At 36.8% G+C, this 24,206-nt stretch overlaps 3 protein-coding genes across 4 annotated transcripts; 1 reads left to right on the top strand and 2 right to left on the bottom strand.

Annotated features, from left to right (window-relative positions):
• Positions 1 to 6,447: 6,447 nt before the first annotated feature.
• On the bottom strand, positions 6,448 to 11,539 carry LOC103943928 (phosphatidylglycerophosphate phosphatase PTPMT2). 2 transcript variants are annotated; one of them, XR_007259347.1, is made up of 8 exons: positions 11,332 to 11,539; positions 10,972 to 11,194; positions 10,292 to 10,414; positions 8,253 to 8,346; positions 8,068 to 8,150; positions 7,863 to 7,952; positions 7,334 to 7,727; positions 6,448 to 6,974 (listed from the first exon to the last, which is right to left on the bottom strand). XR_007259347.1 is itself a non-coding variant. In XM_009354303.3 (7 exons), the coding sequence occupies exons 2-7, from the start codon at positions 11,170 to 11,172 to the stop codon at positions 7,461 to 7,463; spliced, it is 858 nt and encodes a 285-aa protein (XP_009352578.1). In that variant the 5' UTR covers positions 11,173 to 11,194; positions 11,332 to 11,539; the 3' UTR covers positions 7,088 to 7,460. The 2 variants fall into 2 exon arrangements, 1 of the variants encoding a protein (XP_009352578.1); XM_009354303.3 differs by lacking the exon at positions 6,448 to 6,974 and having other exon boundaries at positions 7,088 to 7,727.
• A 6,009-nt stretch (positions 11,540 to 17,548) lies between these two features.
• LOC125478492 (leucine-rich repeat extensin-like protein 6) lies at positions 17,549 to 19,198 on the top strand. The gene has a single exon (XM_048586676.1). It carries the CDS (start codon positions 17,784 to 17,786, stop codon positions 18,981 to 18,983), a length of 1,200 nt encoding a protein of 399 aa, XP_048442633.1. The 5' UTR covers positions 17,549 to 17,783; the 3' UTR covers positions 18,984 to 19,198.
• Positions 19,199 to 19,708: 510 nt separating this feature from the next.
• Positions 19,709 to 22,219, bottom strand: LOC103943925 (acid phosphatase 1). The gene is made up of 3 exons (XM_009354301.3): positions 21,684 to 22,219; positions 20,169 to 20,378; positions 19,709 to 20,076 (listed from the first exon to the last, which is right to left on the bottom strand). The coding sequence occupies exons 1-3, from the start codon at positions 22,070 to 22,072 to the stop codon at positions 19,899 to 19,901; spliced, it is 777 nt and encodes a 258-aa protein (XP_009352576.1). The 5' UTR covers positions 22,073 to 22,219; the 3' UTR covers positions 19,709 to 19,898.
• Positions 22,220 to 24,206: the final 1,987 nt, after the last annotated feature.

Here is a 24,206-nt window from a genome sequence, read left to right as displayed (position 1 = left end):
TTGGGAATCGATCTTCAAGTAATTGCAGAAATGCATGACTATCTTTAGTTTGGAGGGTTACTTAAGCGTATGGTGCATGAGTACAACTCTTAAGCAGTTACTTTATGGGTTAGTTTGGTATTGCTATACTTTAAAAAAAAAAAAAAAAAACTTCTGCTGTGTTGTAAGAATAAACAATTGTAAAATAAAGCAATTGAGTGTTTGGTAAACTTTTTTTTTTTTTTTAAGTGCTTTTAAGTGTAAAGATGTTTGGTAAACTTTTATACAAAGCTGCTGTAACTATGTCAAATGACAAAAATAAGTATGATATTAAATGTAAAATAAGAATAATTTTATTTATATTTGACAAAAAATAAAGAATAATAATTGTATTTATTATTTTATTTATTAATACTCTCTCTAGAGTCTCCTCCCTTTATTCTCTCCATATGCATCGACTAGACTTTTCCAAAAACCAAAAAAAATCTCTCTAGAAGTCTCCCCCACTACCTCAATTTTCTCAGTTTTTATTTTTTCTGCTCCATCTTCTTCTTTTTTATTTTCATCTCCATGGATTTCGAAGGCGCCAACGCTGTGATTATGCCGTCTTTGATGGGTTGTTCCTCAATCTCTCTCACCTGTCTCACTGCATTTTTCTTCCTCATTTTCTTCGTCTGTGCAATCTAGGCTCTCCTAATTTGCAGAAATACGAAGATCAGTCTCCTATAAGCGGTGCAATCTGGGAAATCTGGGCAAGTTCGCAATGCCAAAATCGAATCTGAATCCGAGTTTGGTTATCACTGGAAAATATGGTGGTGTTTCTCGATGCGATTTTGTCAGCATGGGAGTGAGAGAGGACGAACGAGATATGGGTGAAAGGACAGAGACATAAACAATGTCGTAGGGTATGGAATCAAAGGTCAATAACGATGATTGTTGAAGCTGGGAGTGAACAGCGTTGTGGCGGAGTTGATGAGGACGATCTCCCAATTGAAGTTGGCGACGTCTTCCAGTTGGTATTATGTGTACTCTATTTAATTGTTTAAGGCCATTTTGGGTATTTGAAAGTTTCATTAAAGGACTCGTCGCCTCTTGCAAATTAGGTTTGCGCAGAAGCTGTGGAAGTAAAAAAAGCTGGTTTTTCAAAGCTAGCTTTTGCTACTTCTGTTTTTTGGTTTTTTTCACCCAAAACTGTGAAAAAAAAAAAAAAAAAAAAAAAAAAAAAAAAAAACTGAAGTTGAATGTTTACCAAACACAAAAAAGCTACCAGCTTTTTTTGATACCCGCGTTTTTCAAAAGCATATCAGTACCAAACGAGTACTATATCTTAGGGATTTAAGTAATGACAACTTTTCATCATACTGTAATTAATATTGCCGTTTTGCAGATAAGTATATACGATATTGGGTAGGAGAATTTGATACATAATATTGAAGGAAACATGACTAAATCTTCTTAACTACGTGAATTACAATGTTCATATTTTTTCCAGATTAATTTAACATTAGAATAGCGTTCCATGCATGGACGATTTGTATGCATAAAATATGGAAATTAGAGTTGGGATGGAAGGATGAACAACACAGATATGGTTTGTTAATTTACATAAAAAATCGATCTACAATTATGTTGTGAATACGGTATCAGATATAAACACCAGATTTTTGTGTGTATATATACAGATACAAAATGGACTAAAGTTGAAAAGGAGCTTTCTTTGAAAAGCAAACGAGGGCCCAATTAGATCACATCAGTTTAAGCTGGAGAAGTGTTTATAATAAAGTATCGTCGATATGTAACTGGTACAGACTGAATGGGTAGTGTCCCATTGGACAAATAATAGAATGTAGGGCTTATGGATGTTGAAAACAATGCTCTAATAATAATTAATAATAATAATTGTATATATCCTAGGATAGGATTTGGATAAGACTGAAAAGAGACATGTATGAACTGCCGAACTTTGAGTGCTTATAACGTATGTAAGACCGTCTGCAAACATCGATTGGAAGGAAAGCATGTATATGTATGTAATGGAAAAGAGTTTCAAATCATTCATACGCCTGTTATGAAATTAAGCAACTAGCTAAACAATATATGATTAATATGTAGCAAACATTAGAAACTGCATTAACAAAGGAACTAGTTTATAATTCTAAGGGTATGTTTAGAAGTGTCTTTATAATTCTAAGTAATCCCTTTAATAACGTTTCATAAAAAAGTTTAAGAAAAAAACCATTTTTGAATTCTCATCATAGTTCTTGGAAGCATTTGGATTTAATTTTTTTGACGTATCTATAACAATAACGCTTATAAACTGAAATGTACTATACGAGCTGAGTGTTAACCAGCATGTGCTTAATGGGTCTTGCACCATGGACCTGAAGTCCATAAATCATAAATGATTTATATTATATTTCTTAATGCACAAGGAAAAGATCTTACAAATTAAAACGAACAAACATATTTTTCTTACTAGCTTAGTTGATATTGTGCAGTTTGGAAAAAACATTATTAAACTTATGTTCATGAAATTTTTGCCGCACAAAAGTTTCATAGAACTCATACAGAACAATCCATAGTTGTTCTTACCACTGAAAATATGTTATGGCTTTTAATATCTGTTATGGGCCGCTAGTATTCATTTTTTGTTTTTATTTTTTTACAATATAAGAATTCAATAAAATTCACTTATGGAACTTAAGGTATGATCGCCTTTAAATGACTAATATTTTTCATACTGCACATACAAATGACCTTATCACAAAAGTTGCATTTTTCACAAAAATGATAAGTTATAACTCTTAGTTTACAGTTCTTTTATGCAAAAATTGTAGAAAGACCGTCAAAAGACCAATTTCCATGGCATTTAGCTTTAATAATTATCAATAATACTTTTCTAACTCAATAAATGATAAGCCACTTCCGACTTATAAGAATTTCTATTTTACACACAAAGATTTTGCCAAAACAACATTTTAGCGTGCTTAATCTTTTTTTCCAATTAGTTTGCTCTTCCAAACCCTACTACATTGGATATATATAGAATAAAAAAGTAGGGTTGGAATTTTGTCTTGAAGATCTTACAAATTAAAACTCGACAATCGTATTTTTTACGAGAAAGGAAATAGAAACGGTCATGTTTGAAAATCGATGTCAATCGTTTGATAAGGATTCAACGGTTGAAAGGTCATTATTTACAAAAGCATGAAGAGTTTAGCAGCTTGTTGGAAAAGCAAAGCAACAAATGCGAAGAAACATAACATACATGTCCTCTTCAATAATCTCATCCTACAGATAAATACCTCGCTTTTCATGATTTAAAAAGATAACTGCAGAATTTTTCTCGAGACCACAATGTAAATGCGATGTTCTTTGTTTCTAAGAAATCTGTTTCGAGAGTTGCAAGGTTCAAATGCGGATTGCCCTTCAATTTCCTGCAGGTCAACTCTTAATAATGGAATTCTTGTGTCAAATAAGTACATCATCACGGACTAATTACACTTACAGGGATTTGAGAAACTTCAATTCTTCCAGGAACAGAGGCATTGGCCTGGTTAAGTTATTGTTCGACAAATCTCTGGGACAAAAAGCATTATAGTTAGTATGTTCTGCAGGATACTAAAGTGAATAGCTTCAGCAAGATGAGTCTTTATGGAAGCAAAAGTGAAGAACAACTACAAGGACTCAAGCGATGACAGCTTGGCAATGGAAGCAGCTATTATCCAATTCAAATTGCTTGAACTCAAGTTCCCAATCACAATAAAGGGCAATTTTGCTTAGAAATTGCAAAGACAAAGAATTGTAAGAAAACTAGTTCCCCAGAAGGACTCATAGGGAAATAATCCGAGCAAGCGAAGTGATATAGTTGCGTTCTGGACCTTCCCAAGAGAAATCCTTAGGTCCACAAGGATCACCAGCCCAGTTTCTTTTTATTTGATACATAGTAGTGATGTTCCTTATGGCATCGACTGCTGTAAACACGAGAAATTCCTAAAACACAAGAGACAAGAATACGTGTACAAAATATATTTTTTGTATTAATGATTTTGGGGTTACAATCTCTTTGTAATTTGGTCCTCTGATTCTATCTTCGTAAGGTATGGGTTTGTGGATGAGTTGTTGATCCAAAGGGCCGTCGGGGCTTGATCTAAGGGTGAACAGTTGATGAATGGATCTTCAAGGGGCGTTGGGCTTGATCTTGAAGGTTGATTGGATGTGTGGATTTGTTGAGGTTGTTGATCCAAAAGGCCGTTGGGGCTTGATCTTAGGATGAACGGATGATGAGCGATGAACACTTTCTTCAAGGGCCGTCGGGGCTTGATCTTGAGTTGGTGGGAGTTCTTCAAGGGCCGTTGGGGCTTGATCTTGAATTGGTTGGAGTTCTTCAAGGGGCGTCGGGGCTTGATCTTGAAGGTTGATGGATGAGCGGATCTTCAAGGGCTTCTGGGCTTAATCTTGAAGGTTGATTGGATGATGAACGATGAACACTTTCTTCAAGGGGCCGTCGGGGCTTGATCTTGAGTTGGTGGAAGTTCTTCAAGGGCCGTCGGGGCTTGATCTTGAGTTGGTGGAAGTTCTTCAAGGGCCGTTGGGGCTTGATCTTGAAGGTTGATGGATGAGCGGATCTTCAAGGGCTTCTGGGCTTAATCTTGAAGGTTGATTGGATGATGAACGATGAACACTTTCTTCAAGGGCCGTCAGGGCTTGATCTTGAGTTGGTGGAAGTTCTTCAAGGGCCGTCGGGGCTTGATCTTGAAGGTGGATTTGACGAAGAACGAAGATTGCTTTCTTGATCCTTCGGGATTTGCTTGAGAGCTTTAGAGTTTCAAGGCTTCTTTCTTTCTTCCTTCCTTCTTTTCTTCTTTTCCTTCTTTTTTTCTTTCTTCCTTCCTCTCCAAAATGAATGCCTTGGCCTCCTATTTATAGAATTCCAAAACTTGATTTTTGGATTTAAATAATCAGATGAAATAAATCATTTCTGCCAGGTATTGACACGTGTCATATTTGATGACTTTTCCAATTTATTTCGATTTTTCGTTGAATCACACGCTACATGTAAAATTTATGTGACACGTGAACGTTGAAATTTTAATTATTAGTCAACATTCATTTCACCGAAATTTTGATGTCTACAACTGCATTCATTAACAAAGAGAGATCAAACAGGAACGATGTGAAAGCATATATTTTTTCCGAGCAACTAACAATTACCAATGCACTAAAACCTATCTTAGTTTTTAATGGCAGTAGCGAGGACAAAAGAGGATTATGGGAGCACAACTACACACCAGGGCCAAGTGACCTGACTACTAAAGCATCCTACCCTACCCTCGCTCAAAGCGATTAGAGGGAACCTAGCCCCGGATAGAACGCTCCATGATCTTCCAGGCACCCACACCAAAGCATATATCAATACATATAAGAATGTGCTTGATGGTTCGACAAAAAAAGACATACCATCTTCACCATAAGTAGGTGATTCAACTAGCTGCACGACTTGGAAAATCTCCATGGCAATTGAGAACGGGAGGAAGGGAAGAGTCATCTGCCTTGGATATCAAAATTTCATGATCTTTTCCACCAGAGCTTTTGAATTTGATATTCGTCTGCGTGTATGTAGCGTGGAATGAACTGTCCAAACAATGGAGATCCATTCCAAGATATATTGAATTTGATTAGACCTCCCCTCTTGTATGGAAACTACAATTAATGGAGAAAACAAGCTGCCTGAATTTGATCTCTATCTCGGCGTCAACTTTTGGTTAAGGGTGAGGTGTGGCAATGCTTTAGATATTGTTACAAAGGAGATTATTGGTTTTACAGAATCAAATACCATGGACGTTTGCCTAATAAATAAAGGGTTGGGAGCTCCTTTCATTTCGGCGTCGGAACTTAGACCCCTTATAGCTCAATTTATGGTACTGACTTTGGGACATCTGCATCATTATTACTCGCTGAAAGATCGGACATCGGTTCGGGAATGGAACAGGTCGATATGGAGACGATGTTTATGAACATATTGCATCATAAATTTTATACAAGCCCCTGAAATCTCAAAGACAGACTTGCCAACCCACAATAGATCAACCATAAAGACTGCACAATGAGATTTTACGGATTCCTGGCCAAATGGCCCTGACTTTTGAAGGCTTGAAATTTAAATTAGGGTTCCATTTAAGTCCACACTTACGTGTACACTAAATGAAAAAACCCTACGTTGAAAACAATGTTAGCATAAAATTCACCTGTCTTTCTCCCACCCCCACCTACTTTTCATGTTTCTATTTTTGCTCTTGTTCCTCCGGCGATAATTGCATAGCGTGTAATGATTATTGGTACATTTGAACTGAACTGTATATAGAAGAGATGACTTAATATGCATATTACTATTTTGAAAGAATGACGCAACATATTCTAAGCTGTTTTAATTCACGCGGAAAGATTAAAACTTGAATAGCACATTGCTTTGGTCAATTGGCCGGACTTGAATGGGCATTGATAGATGGGCCAATTCGAGCCGGAATCCGTAAATCACAAGATCCTCATCACCACAAAATAATCCAAACAACCTAGCAATGTAAAATAGCCCGACAGATAAGACCCGCCCATTATGTGAAAAATATCAAAATGGTCAAACTCTACAGCTACAATAGTTGGCTATTGCATATGTTCAAATAGAGGAAAATCTTAGGTAAGGTGCATGACTATGTTATCTGTACGACACCTCGCGACTAAGCATAAGATAACATTTGTAACCCATTGTCCGTGGAAAATTCTAGCTTCCACCCCTCCATACCACGTGCATGCAGCCGTACTAACACACCCCCTGTATTTGGTCTCACGTGCCTTACACTTGTCATTGTTTATTGGAAAAGAACCACCACATGACAGTAAATCCGTTCTAGCGTATCATGCTTTGTATACAGAGGTCAGGCATCAGTTTGTCTCCATTGTCCGTACCATAGTTTATGGCACCTCGCCCTCCCAAAGACCTGTCGCCATTCAGAACTTTGACATTAGCCAGTGTATAATAGAAAGAAAGAAACCTCGTAAAAGTTTCACCGCTGGCACAAGTTGCTAAAGCAAAACACAACACCACCAAAGGTTAAAAAGCAAAACAATGATGCTTTAAATGCAGCAGCAGCAGTACATAGTGTGCCATTGGTACAAACTAGGAAAATAACAACGAAGAAATTACATTAAAAAAGGAAGAAAATTTGACGTGCTGTGTAATGTACATGTAGAAGCTCCAAAACACATTCCTCAGCCATTGACAATGCGTTATACACAATCTTGAAGAAAGCCGCCGAAACCTTTTTTTTTTTTTTTTATCTTTAATTTCTTCATTTACCTTCTCTCTCTCTCGTAAACATGAAGCGACCAGAAACATTGGCGCGTCATAAAACTTCCATTCCCATCGTGCTTGTGCTCCTGTACAAGCAAACAACTATCGACACTTGCGTGATATGTGTGAGAGCTCAGCAAGCACGTGGCTCCGGCACAGACAACCGCCTCGCGACTGGTCCACAATTTCCTGAGACTTTCAAGGATGCGAAAAGGCATGATAACCTAGCTATCATGGGGCTGGCTTTCACCATTTTGGGAACAATTGCCAACTGCTTACGAGCAGTGTCGTCGTAAGTTCCATGGTACCCTTCAAGATCATCTTTGGTAATTAAAACTGCATCTCCTGAGGGAGAACATGCTGCGGTAGTTGATCCACATCTGCTGTATTCTAGAACAGCCTGCCAAGAAACAGCAAAACATGGTGATTGAGGTTGTACGGGAATGGGAATTAATAAAATCAGTCAGCAATGAATGATAGAAGATTGCAGATTATAACAAAATGCATATATACAAGAGAGAACTACAACACATACCTTCCATTGTGAGGGGGCTAGCAGTACACGTGGTCTTCTAGACCGGACATAGTCTAGGGCTGCAGATGGTGTCATATTCTTGTATTTCACCTGCAGAGAGCAAATCAATTCAATCCTATAATGTCCTAGAGGTTGACAAGGGTTCATCATCAGTAACTCTTCAGCTAATGCAACCAGCAACTTTTGAAAAGCAGGAGATAGTTACCAAATAGCAAAGCACGATAGTTGTGCTCCTTCCCCGACCAGCTTTACAGTGCACATAAGTAACTTCACCACACGATGCATTCTCTGTGTTTGGGAACCAAGGTTAAATAATTAAATTAACAGCTCTACAAATGAAAGCTAAAAATTACGAACTAGCAAAATATTGAAGTTGAATAAGATCCTCACCGTGAATGAATTCTACAGCTCTGTCGATATCAACAAAGGAAGGAGCAAATAGATAATCTCGCGTGGGAATTACAAGATGGTCAATTCCATGGGCCTGAGAACCATCAAACATCTTAAACGAATAAGTACAATCCAGATTGAGAAGATTTAAATGCATTTCACTCTTCTTATTGGCAGGATAATAAAACATCTCAAAACAAATAGAAAGAATCATTATAGTTTCAAATCTTAATCTGTGGGTTCCTTTTCTCATATGTTAGATCAAATAAAGGTGATTTCAAACTTGTCCTTATTTAGACATTTAAAAACATATTTTCGTTAGAGGAAAAAAACTTGAAATAATGATTTCGTTACATCATATTATCCAAGGACAAGAACCAAGAAAAATTGGGTAACTTTGGATGCGGTCCTTATTTATCAAGGTTCTTTGATTGAAATCTGGTTAGTTTTCAGTTTTTGATTGGGGTCCCTGAAATTAATACAATAATACATTTCTATGTTGGTTATTATAATTTTAAATTAAATTTGATATTTGTAGTTACTTATATTAATGAGATATTAAATAAAATTCATGATTTGTTGGGTTGAAAATATTCAAAAAATAAATTATACTTATATAAAAATGTATAATTTATATTAATGACATGATTTGTCATTAAGATAAATTATATTTAAATAAAACACATTATTTTTCATTACTAATATTAATGACATTTTACATACAAAAAATTGGTAATTTTTATACGATACTATTTACATACAAAAAGTTGGTACATTTTATACAAAAAAGGTGGTACGTTTTAGATGAAAAAATTGGTACATATTATATACAAAACAATGGGTACATTTTATATAATAAAACAATGGGTACATTTTAGATTAAAAAAATAAATACATCTTACATTAAAAAATAGGTACATTTTACATAAAAAACATGGTACTTACAAAAACAAATTTGGTATATTTTACATATAACAAGGTGGAACATCTTTAAAGAAAAATAGGTACATTATCAATAAATTATTGGTACAAAAAAAAAAAGGTTAAAAAAATGTGTAAAAATAAAAGTTTGAAAAATATGGACACAACAAGAAATTAATATATGGGTACAAACTAAAACTGAAAAGAAAACTTGTACAATTTAAAAGAAGGGGCTGCAGGTACAAACTAAACATAAAAATATATGATACAAAATTTACCCATTGTTTTATTATATAAAATGTACCCATTGTTTTGTATATAATATATACCAATTTTTTCATCTAAAACGTACCACCTTTTTTGTATAAAATGTACCAACTTTTTGTATGTAAATAGTATCATATAAAAATTACCAATTTTTTGTATGTAAAATGTCATTAATATTAGTAATGACAAATAATGTGTTTTATTTAAATATAATTTATCTTAATAACAAATCATGTCATTAATATAAATTATACTTTTTTATATAAGTATAATTTATTTTTTGAATATTTTCAACCCAACAAATCATGAATTTTATTTAATATCTCATTAATATAAGTAACTACAACTATCAAATTTAATTTAAAATTATAATAACCTACAGAGAAATGTATTATTGTATTAATTCCCAATCAAAAACTGAAAACTAACAAGATTTCAATCAAAGAACGTTGATAAATAAGGACCGCATCCAAAGTTACAACAATTTAAAAAAAGGGCTGCAAATTAAAATCGGTACAAACTAAACATAAAAATATATGATACAAAATTTACCCATAAGTAAGTGTGTGTATGTATATATATATATATCAAATGTAACGTTTCTAACACTAAATGAATATATTTATTAATAAAATTTAATTATTTTGATATGTAAAATATTTTAGTATTGAAATAATTAATGATGTTTATTAAAACCAAGGGGCATTGATCAAAAATTGAAAATGAATAAGGTTTTGATCAACGGAGTTGAAAAAGGAGGGATGAGAACCTAATTTCTCCAAAAAAAAAAATTTATACTTCTAACATGGTAGTAGCAATTCAGAACCATATGGAGCAGAGAAGTAACACACACGATACAAGGATGTCGGAACCAAAGTTTCGTAAGGTTCATTGAGAGTGATAACACCACCAACACCTAGCCGCTTCAACTGGGGAACGTCTTTGGGAAATGGAACCGCACCGAGCAGAACAAACTGAAAGAACAGCACCACGTATCCATTAAACACCACGAAATGAGCAACGAAATACATTTTACCAAACAACTGCACCTCTTACAACAAATCCAAGACGATATTCATACATATATACTCGGTCTATTCAAATATATGTAATAGCAACATGCAAGAATCCACTTTTGTGTAAAGTCCTGAAAACATCAAAATTTCAAATTTTTTTTCTTATCCCAAATTTCGATTGATTGCCAAGAAAGTGAGAAAACTGATTGAAATAACAAATAATTCTGAAAAGGAAAACAACAAATCCCTATATTAAGCGACATATCATTGATTCTCCGATCCCATACAAAATTCTTGCAAAATTGATCAATTTCAAAAACTTGTTTCTTCTTTCGAAACCAACTTTCTCAGAAACCAAACAAATCGTAGCTACATAACAAGGATATATAAATTAAAATCAACAAAAAAAAGAAGAAAAGAAATCAATTTTCCTACAATTTCTAGGTCAACAAACAGAGGATTAACGAACCCAACCACAAAAATACATAAATTGAACAAAATCGAGAAAGAAAAACCTGGTCAACTTCATCCCACCATCTGAACTCAGCTTCCATCTTGTTCCGCAGCACATTATACAACAGGGTCGGGTAAAAGAGGATCCGCGCCCCGGCTCCAACGAGTGCTCGCTTGGCGTCGTCAACCCCAACTATCTGCCTCCCGGAAAGGCCGTCATTCCGATCACAATCCCCCTCCGCCTCCAGTTCCTCGATCTTCATTTCGCACACACAACAAACACCCCTGACCACCAGATCCAAATTTAATGAGAAAACACAAAGGGTAATAAAATCCCCAAAAAGATTCCGAATTTCCGAATCCCTAATTCGCAATTGGGATATAAATTTCCGAATAAAAAAAGAAACAAGAAATTTACATACTTGGCGAACCAAGGAGCGGAATTGCAATGAACAAGCAAATTGGGGGCCGATCCCGAATGGAAAATTAGGGATTTTTGGGTGGGAAAACGGAAATTAGGGAAATTAGAGAGGTGGGCTTCTAAATTTGGGGAGTTAGAGAAAGAGTGTGCACTGTTTAACTTAGATGCCAAGGAATTGGATTTTGTATGCGAATACTTTCTGGTAACTGAAATAGGAAGTTGTAAATAGTCAAAATCTGGGAAATACAGGTAGGTGGTGGTTATCAATGGGGGCTGGAGTTGGAGTTTATTACGTTAAATGCCATTGGAAGGTTATGTGTGTGATCGTGACTGGTGGGTGATCCGAATGGTTAGTCAAAAGGATAAGTCTTAAAGTGTTTAGTTAATAAAGGAAAAGATAGGTTAACTTAGCGCCCTTGGTAGGAAAAAAGTAACTAATTAGATGGAAGCATGACCAAGAAAGTTGTCAAGGAATAAGTGTTTGCTTAACTTAATCTCCAAGTTAGTAAGTTTTTTTTCGTTTTGATTTCATACTCTGAGAGTGTAACAACGTGTTTCGACGTGGATTTGATTTACATCATGGATAATGAGTTGCATTTTAAATAATTTTGTAGTTAACATTTGGGTTTAAAGATATTGAACTTTGAAAAAACGGAAGCTATGGTACTCTACTATTTAAATATTGAAAGAGGTTCCGCGTTCAAGACGTATGTCGGCATTCCCTCCCCTAGGTCATTGTTGTACTATTTTCTCAAGTGTTGTTTCTTAGATTTTATTAGTAATGTGAAGTGGGCAGTAGAAAAGAAGACTGCAAAGAGGGAGCTTCAAGTTCAACCGTGAACCATGCATATGAAGGGTAGCTAGGTAGGGTTACATCTTGTTGATACGAGAGTAGTGGTCCCCCGTTTCTCAGAGGGGATCGAACAATTTGTCGAGCAATTTGTCTCAAAAGTAAAGAAAGTGGGAGTTTTTTTATGCAAAGTAGGTGTCGCATGAATCTCATTCACTTCGGAAACACAGAAATTGCACTTCAAAACAAATCCCCAACAGGAAATTTTTTATTACTTTTTAATAAATCACAAGGAGTAAAAATGTAGTTTCAAGTAGGTTATTGTATAACTCACTCCTGCTCAGTGGTGTGAAAAACAATTGGTAACATTAGAATAACTCAATTACTTATAAGGGTATAAGTCTCTTCTTTACTCGATGTGAAATTAATATTTTCAATATGCCTTGTCACGTTTGATGAATTTTCAAGACTAGCACGTGGACAACACAAATTGGTGACGTGAAGCATGCGCAGCCGTTGAGCTTCACAAGCAAGACAACCTACTCTAATACCCTTAAGAAGTTTTTTTTCCATAGACACCATGAAGGATTAGTCAAACTACTCATAAGACATGCAAAATCTCTTCCTTCATAGACGCGAAATTACCTACTCTTAACAACAAGGGGCAGCATATGGATTGATTTTGTTTTGGACCAAAGTGACAAATATTATATGTGTGTAATTGTTGGGTTGGGGTGATTCTTTTCTGGTATTTTACGTGCCTCATCCAACATAATCCTTTTGGATGGACAAATAAAAAACATAATCATTTTGGATTTAATTGGTTAGATGGATAATTTATGTTGCAACAGATACCATCTGTTCCCTATCTTCAAAACTCTGCCTAACTCCTAAGCACACACTAATTGAGTGATTAATTGATCACAATTTGGACTGGTTGCTGGTCAATACTTGATTAATTAGTTGAATAAACCCTAATTACCCAGATTGTTCTGTAAGTATTAGGCCCTAGCCATGTTGCATGAGCCCAGTCCAAATATTGGTAACAAAAAGTCTAAACAAGTACAATTTTGGGCCCTAAAATTCACTATCATCTCAGAGTCCAACTTTGCTGCTTTCCATCTCAAAACACCTCCAAAAGATCCAAACCAAAAGACCCAAGTTATGTATTTTGATATCTTTTTATGTATATGAATATTTCGGAATAAAGGTTCGAACTTAAAATTTCTTAATATATAAATAAATAATTCTAATCGCACGTGAGTTCCAAGTACCTGACAACTGATATAATTTTGAGAGTTGTCTAGGTGCGTTTCCTTCCACTCCATAAATGTAAAAGAAAGTACCTGACAACTGATATAATTTTTAGAGTTGTCTAGTTGTGTTTCCTTCCACTCCATAAATGTAAATGAATCAAGATCTTAGAGCAATCGGAGAATTGGCATAAATTCCCACCCCAACTGAGCACAAGCACATGAGATACAGGTGAGTTTTGGGTTTGCCAATTTAGAAGCCTATCCACCTGGCTTCACACAATTAGTTTTTTTTTTTTATCCCCAACATCCCTTGCATTCTAAAATAATTCATAGGAATGAGATTATTTATTGTCACAAAAAATCTTGATGCTTACCTAATATTCACATGCTGCCTTGAATCCTTCTTTTTTTTTCTTTTAATTTTTATATTGTTGGGTATTAACAGTGTTTAAAATATCGGTATCATTGAAAATATTAATATGTAAATTTGTGGAAATATCAATAGATATAATATGGAAAAATTATATATAGAGTATACTTTTACTACTTAATTTTATATTGAGACAACATTTTTTAAACATTTCAAGGAGAGACAAACAATAATAAATTTGAAAGATGACATCATTTGTTTTTTTTTTTTCTTTGGAGTTTAACTGACGAAAATACCCTTTATCTATGGTATCTTTTCACACTTCTCTCTCCAACATTGGAGTTGTTCGTGCCACCTAGGTGCCTTGTTTCTCGGGGTTTAAAGAGATGATGTAGTCGTGCAGATTGGGCATCTACACCTTTTTGCCGCAAGAATGAGCTTCCCATCATAAGTTGAGGTTAACTAGTACAAAAGCTAAAACAATTATATTTACACTTGGGAATGAGACTTTAGAAAACCTATTTCAAATTTATTTGTTTCATCAGGTACATCAAATATACTCTCAAACATTTTAAAAGGATAAAAAAATTGATCCAAGTAAACAAAAGACCAACTTACAAAACAAGCGTCAATCTTATATTCTTATACATTTGGACATTGTTCAATGAACTCTCAAAAGATTGAACACATGATGAAGCTTGCACAAGAGAAATTAAATTAATACATAGTGATTAATTTAACTTGAAGGAGGATGTTAATTAACCTTGAACTTAATTTGATTGATAAAAAATGTAAATTCTTTGGAACTTACAAAGAATCAATCTAACTCAACCCAACACAAACTAGGCTTCCCCATTTACTAATTCTTCTAAAACTATACAAACTGGTTCTATTATAAAATATATAAAACTAGTTCAATTTCATGTTCCATGATACTCTCGATTCTTCCGTAACCCTCACCTCCCTCGTATGTGACATCCCACATCGCCCAGGGAGTGATCCTTATATGTATATTCACATCTCTACCTAGCACGAGGCATTTTAGGAGCTCATTGGCTTCGGGTTCCGTAGGAACTCCGAAGTTAAGCGAGAAGAGGGCAAGAGTAATCCCATGATGGGTGACCCACTGGGAAGTTGCTCGTGAGTTCCCAAAAACAAAACCGTGAGGGAATGGTAAGCCGAAAGCGGACAATATCGTGCTACGGTGGTGGAGTCGGGCCCGGGAAGTGGTTCTGCCTCGGGCCGGGATGTGACAATTGGTATCAGAGCCTAACCCTGGTCGCGTGTGTGCCGACGAGGACGTCGGGCCCCTAAGGGGAGTGGATTGTGACATCCCACATCGCCCAGGGAAGTGATCCTTATATGTATATTCACATCTCTATCTAGCAAGAGGCCTTTTGGGAGCTCACTGGCTTCGGGTTCCATGGGAACTCCGAAGTTAAGCGAGTAGCGCACGAGAGCTCTCCCAGGATGGGTGACCCACTGGGAAGTTCTCGTGTGAGTTTCCAGAAACAAAACCGTGAGGGCGTGGTCGGGGCCCAAAGCGGACAATATCGTGCTACGGTGGTGGAGCAGGCTCGGGTTGTGGTGGGGGCCCGGGCGGGGATGTGACATCGTATGAGTAGGAAAGTTGCATTTTTTTTAAAGTATTAAAGTCAATAAAGTTGCATATTTTTTTTTAAAGTAAAAAAAGTATACAAAACTGATTTTACATGTATTTGAAATTGACTTTGCAAAAATGGTCGAAGACGGTTTGAACTGATTTTGCAACAATGGTCGAAGGCGGGTTGAACTGATTGTGCAAAAACAGTCGATGGCGGATTAAACTGAATCTGCAAAAATGGTCGAGAACGGGTTGAACTAATTCTGCAAATGGTCGAGGACGGGTTGAACTGATTCTGCAAAAATAATCAAGGACAGGTTGAACTAATTATGCAAAAATGGTTGAAAACGGGTTGAACTGATTCTGCAAATGATCGAAGATGGGTTGAACTGATTCTGCAAAAATTGTCGAAAATAGGTTAAACTGATTATGCAAAAATAGTCAATGACTGATTGAACTGATTATAGTAATAAATGATACAAACTTATTCTACATATAATTTCAAAACTGATTCTGCATAAATAGTCAAAAATGGGTTGAGCTTATGAAACATATTAATTTTGCTGGAGTTGTGAGAGTTGGATTCTATTGAAAGCCTAAAATCTTAGGGGGTATGGTTAGTATTTTAAAATATTGTTTTCATGTTTTTGGGCTAGCCTTTAATTGTTTTTATGTTTTTGTCTCTCCTTGACATATTTAAAAACTAGTAGAGTTCCTTGAAATATAGTAAAAAAAATTGTCTCTATATATAAAGCTCCCATATAATATTTTTTTCGATGGAAATAATGAAAATTTACTCAAAAATGTGTAAATTTAAAATGAAACTTTAGAGAATGTCAAAAGGCAGTTTGTCAATATTTAACCGATATATCATAAATACCGACGAAATCTGTCGATATTATCCGAAATTTAAGAATTTCTTCGATGTTTTCAAAATATCGACTGTTCAAAAAAATTGCAAATAATAGGTATCACAAATGAATAGAGAAAAATTGGTGCTTACATTCTTGTGGCCAAGATTTTTGTAAACAAAACTAATTTGCAGGGCTTCCACTTATAGTGAGACAGTTGAATTTGGTACCATGGAAGCTAGCTGCCATCCAATAGAGAGATTCAACTCCAAGTAGAGCACGCGCTTGCCTTTTGATTCATGTTCTCACCATGAATCCCTTTTTGTTCCACACAGCATGTGCAATATTATGCCGACAATGGGGCAAACTTATCTACCTCAGCTGAATAGAGGGCTGGATATGTTAAGGATTCAGGTGTATGCCATACATCGGTGCGTACTAGACGTCTAGAAAACTCCTGTGCTCTTCACGCAACCAAGCAAATGATCCCAACTTAGTTCAATATCAACTGGGAATGAAGAACCTGATATCCTCAAGCTAGGTTAAAACTTAAAAGCCATAGATTACCCTGTAGATTGGGATCTAGTTTAAGAGATAGGAGCATGAGCAGTTGCACCATTTAGACATGCGTTAAACCATCTCATATTTGGCATAAACCGCAACATTTAATGTTTAAAAGAAAAAATTGATTACGTTGCGTATATTTAATCACATCATTTGTATGATATTTTACAAAATAAAAAAAAAATATTATATCTTTGTATCATTTGATTTTGGACTAATCTCACCTAATGAAAAATGTCAGAATCAGACAATTTTACCAAAATATCTCGATTCAGACACCAAGAAAGAGTAAATGAATAGAGTGAAGTAAATATTATTATCTGAATAATAAGTTTGAGTCTGGCTACAAATACAATAGGTATCTGAACTTTGTCCCATCTAATCAATACTACATGTACTGATTCATAATATTATGAGCCACCCAAAATGTTTGTATCCTTCTCACTCTGCTTTCTGTCAATGATTAGGACCTACATCATATCATTACGCAAGCTTATATAGACTAATTTACCCCTGCTCATTTATATTGGTCGGTTTACTAATGGACCAACTTACTGACCAGAACTTCTCTGTCACCAAAAGAAGCTGACCAGCCTGTTCTATCACCATGAAATTGAATGATGATAACACTAATCACTGGCTCATAAGTCAACATATGTACAGTGAAATGTAACAACCAGAACATTAAAACGAAAACTAAAACATTAATAAAAAAAATATAATTAAAACAGTTTCATCCAATAAGAAATGTTATGGAAACAGTATCTTGATCATGATCATTTTTATTTTACGGTGATATTATTATAACAATATCTCGATCATGGACACTTTCATGTGAACAAAAATGTCACGAAGTGGTATCTTAAGCCAACAATAGTATTGTTACAATACATTTTACTCTCGTTCAAGGCCAAATAAACCCCACCAGTTTCTACTCTCATCAATGCTGCAAACGTATTTGGACAACTTTACAAGTGAACCCAGCAAAGAAGCATTATAGTGTTTTCTCCACTAAAAAAATGGAGAAATGGTGGTGGTTTCTTGCACTTCTCCTACTGATTGCTATCCCCACGGAAGCTGGGATTAATGTGGGCGGCGGAGTTGGTGTCAATGTTGGCCCTATTGGCGGCGGCGGTGTCTGGATTGGTGGAGGAATCAATGGAAATGGGAATCCCCCAGTCCCGTCTGGGTCTTCTCCTTCAGGCCTCGAGAGAGCTTTCACCGCCCTCCAGGGGTGGAAATCCGCCATCTCCGACGACCCATCAAAGGTTCTAGACTCATGGGTCGGCCCGAATGTGTGTTCTTACAGAGGGGTTTTCTGCTCACCTGATTCTCAAGAAGTTGCAGGCATAGATCTCAACCACGCCAATCTCAAGGGCAATCTCGTCCAAGAGCTCTCTTTACTCTCTCAACTCTCTCTCATCCACCTCAATAGCAACAGATTCTCCGGCCAAATCCCCGAAACTTTCCGAGACCTCACCGCCCTCCAAGAACTCGACCTCAGCAACAACGACTTCTCCGGCAGCTTCCCAACGGTCACATTACAAATTCCGAACCTCATCTACCTCGACCTCCGATACAACAGCTTCTCCGGCACCATCCCGGGCGAACTCTTCAACCAAAAACTCGACGCGATCTTCCTCAACAACAACAATTTCGAAGGCGAAATCCCCGAGAGTTTAGGAAACTCCCAAGCCTCCGTCATCAATTTCGCAAACAACCAGTTCACCGGAAACCTCCCGGCCAGCTTCGGCTTCATGGGGACGAAACTGAAGGAGATTTTGTTCCTCAACAACCAGTTAACCGGCTGCATTCCCGAAGGAGTCGGGATCTTCACAGACGTTAAGGTGTTCGATGCAAGCCATAATTCCCTGATGGGTCATCTTCCCGACACGATTTCTTGCCTGGAAGAAATCGAAGTTCTGAACTTGGCGCACAACGAGCTGTCGGGGGTGCTGCCGGACTTGGTGTGTTCGTTGAAAAGCCTGGAGAATCTGACCGTTGCTTACAATTTCTTTTCTGGGTTTAGTCAGGAATGTACGAAGTTGTCTGACCGGAATGTGTGGTTTGATTTCTCTCTGAATTGCATTCCCGGGCGGAACATGCAGCGGCCGCAGCCAGAATGCTCTCTGATTCCGGGCGGCGGGTTGAATTGCCTGAGAATTCCGGGGTCCAAGCCTCTGGTCTGTGGGTCCCGCTACCCGTCGTCTTCTCCATAAGGAGATTTCAAAGCTTAATTTCTCTAATATCCAGACAAATGTTTTGTTAACCAAGATTCCCAGAAGCACTATTTTAAAAAGCAGATTTCATGATTGGCTTTGGATTTGAGCAATGGAAGAATCGTGAGCAGAAACAGTGGGATATATAAAATGGTTTGCTTCTGTTTGTCATGTGACATTCTTATGGAATTTATGTGATATCTTTTTGTGCCGCACTCGCATGTATGTTTATCGGCTTGTGTCACGTGACTTCATCTCAACTTTTGAAAATCTTGTTTTGGCATTTCCAATCCAGTGCTCATATAATTAAAAGCTTTCGTCTTTGCCGTTGTTGAACAAACATACTTGAGAACTTGAATGTTTCTACCCAATTGTTGTAACCGGCAAAAGCACTTCTAATTCCGTTTGGACAGAAAACTTAAAAACGCTTGTGGATTGTATAAGCACTTTATCAAGAAGCAACCACGTCCAAGTATTTTTTGAAGTGCACTTGGTTTTTCAATAAAAGTTTCAACTTGTTTCTAATAATTCTTGAAGCGCTAAAAGTGTTTTCTTTAGAAGCATTCATAAACAAGTCTTTTAAGTTTTCCACAAAAAATGGTGGGATCATTTGTGTAGGCACTTGGCTCGATCATCTATGCACGAGTGTGTGACTGTTCCTGGCACTCCTGTTTGCACCAACTTATTCCAATCAAATGAAACAAGGCATATGCGACTCTAAAATCTAAATCAAGCCGACTTTCATACCACTTGAAAAGATGAATACAAATACAAGGTTCTCCGGATTGGATTGGCTCGCCGCCGGGTTAGCAGACGAACGATGGCAACCAATTTTAATCACTGTGGCAATTGAACTTAAGGGAAAATACAAGAATGTAATTATATTACAGACAATTGCTGAATGTTGGTAATTTGCTAGGCAATGTAATACATTGGGTTTGGAAGTTTAAAGGATCGTTGAGCAATTGCAAAACCCACCAAATCACTCCATTGATCTCCCGAGCTCCCATGAATTCGATAACCTTCATTTATCAAGTTCGATCTCTTCTGGGATTTGAAGACCGTGGCAAGTGTTCCTTGATCAGAAGGTCCTCTGTATCATTAACGGATTAACCAAACATCAACAGTCTTTACTACCAAGTTACGAAGAAAGACAAGGAAAGAAATGAAGTTAGCGCAATGTACCTCAGCAGCAGCCTCTCCCAATTGTTGTAACCTGCAACTAGAAGGTTTTTCGCGGTGGCATTTCTCTGATATTCGCTCCGCCCAGTTAACAGAAAAATCTTGAAACCCAACCGCTCAAGCTGACTGTATAGATTTAAACTTGCTGGGAGAGCAGGGGCCTCAGCCAACTCCACCCACTCATCGAAAGATGCTTCATCGAACGTCTCTGATCTATGTCCAAAAGAATGTAGACCCAGTCAAATTTCATCGTATGGAAAACTTATCAATTAAGACAACTAAAATCATTGATGTATTTTAAGAATCCCGCATAACTCACTCTAGTTAAAGGAACATAAACCAGACCTATACCGGCTAAGAGTGATGTTGGGAAATCGAAAATTACAAAGAAAAACAGAGAGTTTTCAGTGGAACTCTCATTGCTACGATGGAGGATAGAGGACTTGAAGGCAGTGAACAATGTGATGATTATGCAACCCCAGTTCGTCAAAGAAAAAAAAACTGGAATCTGCAGCATAAATGTGTTCTGTATAACACAAATAAGATTGTTTACCTTACCCATACTTCAGCTATATGTTGCCTTTCCCCTTACCCCGTGTAAATTAGGAAAAAAAAAAAAAAAAACACCCCAACAACGATGAGTTTTAAATGACTTATCTATCCACTTGTCTTGCTCTAATTGATTTGAAGTTGTGTAATTTCCTATGGTGCCCTTCCCTCATTACCACGTCTGTTAAGTTTTCCACTAAAGTATTGGGTTTGAAATGTTTTCTCCAAATTACAATGTTACCAAATTGCTAAAAGTTATTTCCTTCTCACTCTAAATTGCTAAAAGTCACACTGTTTCTTCCCATTTAGACCTTCTCACTGTGCTTTGTCACAAGTCACAATGTGCAAGGTATCACTTTGGCACAAACTAATAGGGTATATGCAGCATCATCATCTTTTACAAGCAATACTCATAAGTTAACAAACCAAATGATCAACAAACAAACAAACCAAAATGAAGGCTACAAAGAATGCCCTGTAACAATGGAGAAAATTCATTGAGTCACCAGCTATCTCTAACGTTAACCGCCCTTATCACGTGACCTGAGTGTTACCGACACTAAAAAATATATCTGCAGACTGCAGAGGTATGACATTCTCTCCTAATAAAGGCTCTCTTATGCATGAATCTAAACTTCTAAATTCTATAAACATACAATTTTACAATCAAAATCCAATCATTCCATATTTCCTCATCAAATTGGACATTTGTCGCAAAGCTTAAAATTAGATCAAGATCATCACACTTTCTGCTTTGGGTGGGGCCTGCACCCTAGCATGCATCACACAGTACACTATCTATCTACCTTACGTGGCGGCCTCTCATTAGCTAATCCCACCTGCCAATGACGAATTATATTCCACACCAACCACAAAAGGCCTAACATTCCTAACCCACAACAATTTAATCTGCAGTTAAAATCAAACCAATCAAAGAAAATCGGACGGTTGTGATCGACTGGAGCTTACCCGAATCCATGTGCCTGATAGTAGGGCAAATTCGAAAGCAGAGTCTCATCGATGTCGAACACCCACGCGTCCTTCCCATCGCCGCCTATGGTCACCCCCTTCGCGAAGCTCAGCGAGAAATTCGCGACGGCCGCCGAATCGGACAGGTACCGGTCGCCGGTCATGTAGTTCTGGACGAACCCGACGCACCTGGACGGAATGTTGGACCAGGTCCCGGCGTCGTTGGTCTCGACGGAGAATCTCCAGCTGTCGCAGAAGAGGCTGTCGTCGGAGGCGGAGACGCGGTGTCGTTTCGTCGGCATTTGGATGATGGATTGGGATGATAAGGACGTGGGGATTGCGAGGAGGGTGATGAGGAGGAGGAGAGGGCGGTGGCGAACGGAGGCCATTGATTTTGCTGAACCCAGAAAGATCTTTGCGGGAATCGGAAAGAGCTTTCTGGTTTCGGATTGAGAATCGAGAAGGAGGGAGGAGGGAGAGACTCCGAGAGCTTTTTTTTCTAAACGATTTTGGGGGGTTTTGTCCTGTTCTTTTATGATTTTATCCGAACCCGAGAGTTTTTACGTACAAATTTTGCCGCAAAAACTACAAATTTTACCGCATTTTAGTTTGGTTTTTATTTTTTCGGTAAAAACTATAATTATTTTACATCAATTTTTATAAAAACAATTAATTTTAGTTTCATCACCAGAAAAGCAATCAAATTTTAGAAAATAAATCGCATTCACAGGTTTTATAGGATTTAACATTACTTATAAAAAATTTTATAAAAACAAATAATTTTAGTTTCATCACCAGAAAAGCAATCAAATTTTAGAAAATAAATCGCATTCACGGGTTTTATAGGATTTAACATTACTTATAAAATGAACATTCGTAACTTACAACAAACTATAATAAGTCATGATATAGCATATATCCGCTGCCTTCATGAAGGTGAAATTTAACTAAGTGAGAACCTAGTACCTCGAGACCAATACAATCATGCGAAATGGTTTTTCTCTTTAGTTGGGTAGTAATTTCCTTTTTGGTTTTTGCCATTTTATTGGATAAATAGATAGTAATTTATGTTAACAAATCTTACATAGAGTTGTGAGAGAGAAAGTAGAGAGAGAGAGAGATTGTGTATTTCTTCAATAGTTCACTGTATTGATTAATATTATTATATCACTTGTTTATATATAAATACATCCCCATATAATTAACTCATCTAATACACTTGTGATACATGGCACACATCTAATACATAACACTTGGCACAATCCTAAGCTAATCTCTATAGCCTAACATTCCCCCTCAATCTTATGGAGGTGAGAACCGAGCATAAGATTGGAACAATGGACATTGAACTCAGAAGAGCACAACCCCTTAGTAAGCACATATGCACACTGTTCTGTAGAAGAGACAAGCTGCAACAAAATTGTGCCTTGTTGAACACATTCTTGCACAAAGTGGCAGTCAACTTCAATATGCTTTGCTTTGGAGTGTAACACATGATTAGTAGAAATATTGTCACAGTGTAGTGGGGGAATAGATGAACTATAAAGATGCAGATCCTTGAGTAGCTGTTGAATCCACACTACTTCAGTAGTGGTAGTAGCCATTGCTTGATATTCAGCTTCTGTAGATGACCGACTTACTGTATGTTGTTTCTTAGAACTCCAAGAAACCGAATTAGAGCCTAAAAACACAACAAAACAAGTGGTTGAACGCCTATTATTCGAGTCACCAGCCTAATTAGCATCTGTGTATGCCTTAATATCCATGAAACCAGGTCTAAAACATAGTATGAGACCAATGGTACCTCGAAGATACCTCAAAATTCGTTTTACAACAACAAAATGATCTTCAATAGGGGAATGCATGAACTGACACACTTGATTAACTGAATACGCAATGTCTGGGTGTGTGAAGGTGAGGTACTGTAATGCTTCAACTATGCTTCTGTAAAGACTAGGATCCAAAACAGAAGAGCTACCATGATTTAGTAACTTGTGATTGAGATGACAATGAGTGATGCATGGCTTGCAATGAAGCATATCAGTTTTCTGCAAAAGATTTGTAATATATTTGGACTGATGAACAAAGATACCTTGAGCTTGATATTCAATCTGTAAGCCAAGGAAATAGTGCAGCAGACCAAGATCCTTCATATCAAATTCTTTGGTCAATTGATTGATCATAACTTGAACATGACTCTCAACATTCCTAGTCAACATTATATCATCAATATACAGGAGAACAACAATAGACTGGCTAGTAGACTTCACAAACAATGATGGATTCGCATATGAGGATTAAAACCCCAAAGATAAAAGAAACCTGGTAAATCTCTCATTCCAAGCTCTGAGAGCTTGTTGTAGTCATAGAGAGACCTTTGAAGTTTACAAACATACTCAAGGTGATCAACATCCACAAAGCCTTGTGGTTGAGCCATAAAGACTTTTTCGTCAAGAAAGCCATGTAAGAAAGCGTTTTTGACATCCAGTTGTTTCAGTTTCCACCTTTTTGAAGCAGCTAGAG

Source organism: the organism of the source record quoted next, unplaced genomic scaffold (genome assembly GCF_019419815.1).
Source record: "Pyrus x bretschneideri cultivar Hongxiangsu unplaced genomic scaffold, Pyrus_bretschneideri_v1 Contig1, whole genome shotgun sequence".
In the NCBI taxonomy this organism is placed as follows: Eukaryota; Viridiplantae; Streptophyta; class Magnoliopsida; order Rosales; family Rosaceae; genus Pyrus; species Pyrus x bretschneideri.
This window is presented reverse-complemented; position numbering and strand designations above follow the sequence as displayed.

Excerpts from the sequence above, each read along its gene's own strand:
- LOC103943928 (XM_009354303.3), bottom strand. The coding sequence starts at position 11,172 with ATGAAGATCGAGGAACTGGAGGCGGAGGGGGATTGTGATCGGAATGAC. Across the intron at positions 8,347-10,291 it reads TTCCGACATCCTTGTATCGT|GCCCATGGAATTGACCATCT; the intron begins GTGTGTTACTTC and ends GATGGTTCTCAG. Across the intron at positions 7,728-7,862 it reads TAGCCCCCTCACAATGGAAG|GCTGTTCTAGAATACAGCAG; the intron begins GTATGTGTTGTA and ends GTTTCTTGGCAG.
- LOC125478492 (XM_048586676.1), top strand. The coding sequence starts at position 17,784 with ATGGAGAAATGGTGGTGGTTTCTTGCACTTCTCCTACTGATTGCTATC.
- LOC103943925 (XM_009354301.3), bottom strand. The coding sequence starts at position 22,072 with ATGGCCTCCGTTCGCCACCGCCCTCTCCTCCTCCTCATCACCCTCCTC. Across the intron at positions 20,379-21,683 it reads TATCAGGCACATGGATTCGG|ATCAGAGACGTTCGATGAAG; the intron begins GTAAGCTCCAGT and ends TTTTGGACATAG. Across the intron at positions 20,077-20,168 it reads TGGGAGAGGCTGCTGCTGAG|AGGACCTTCTGATCAAGGAA; the intron begins GTACATTGCGCT and ends TTAATGATACAG.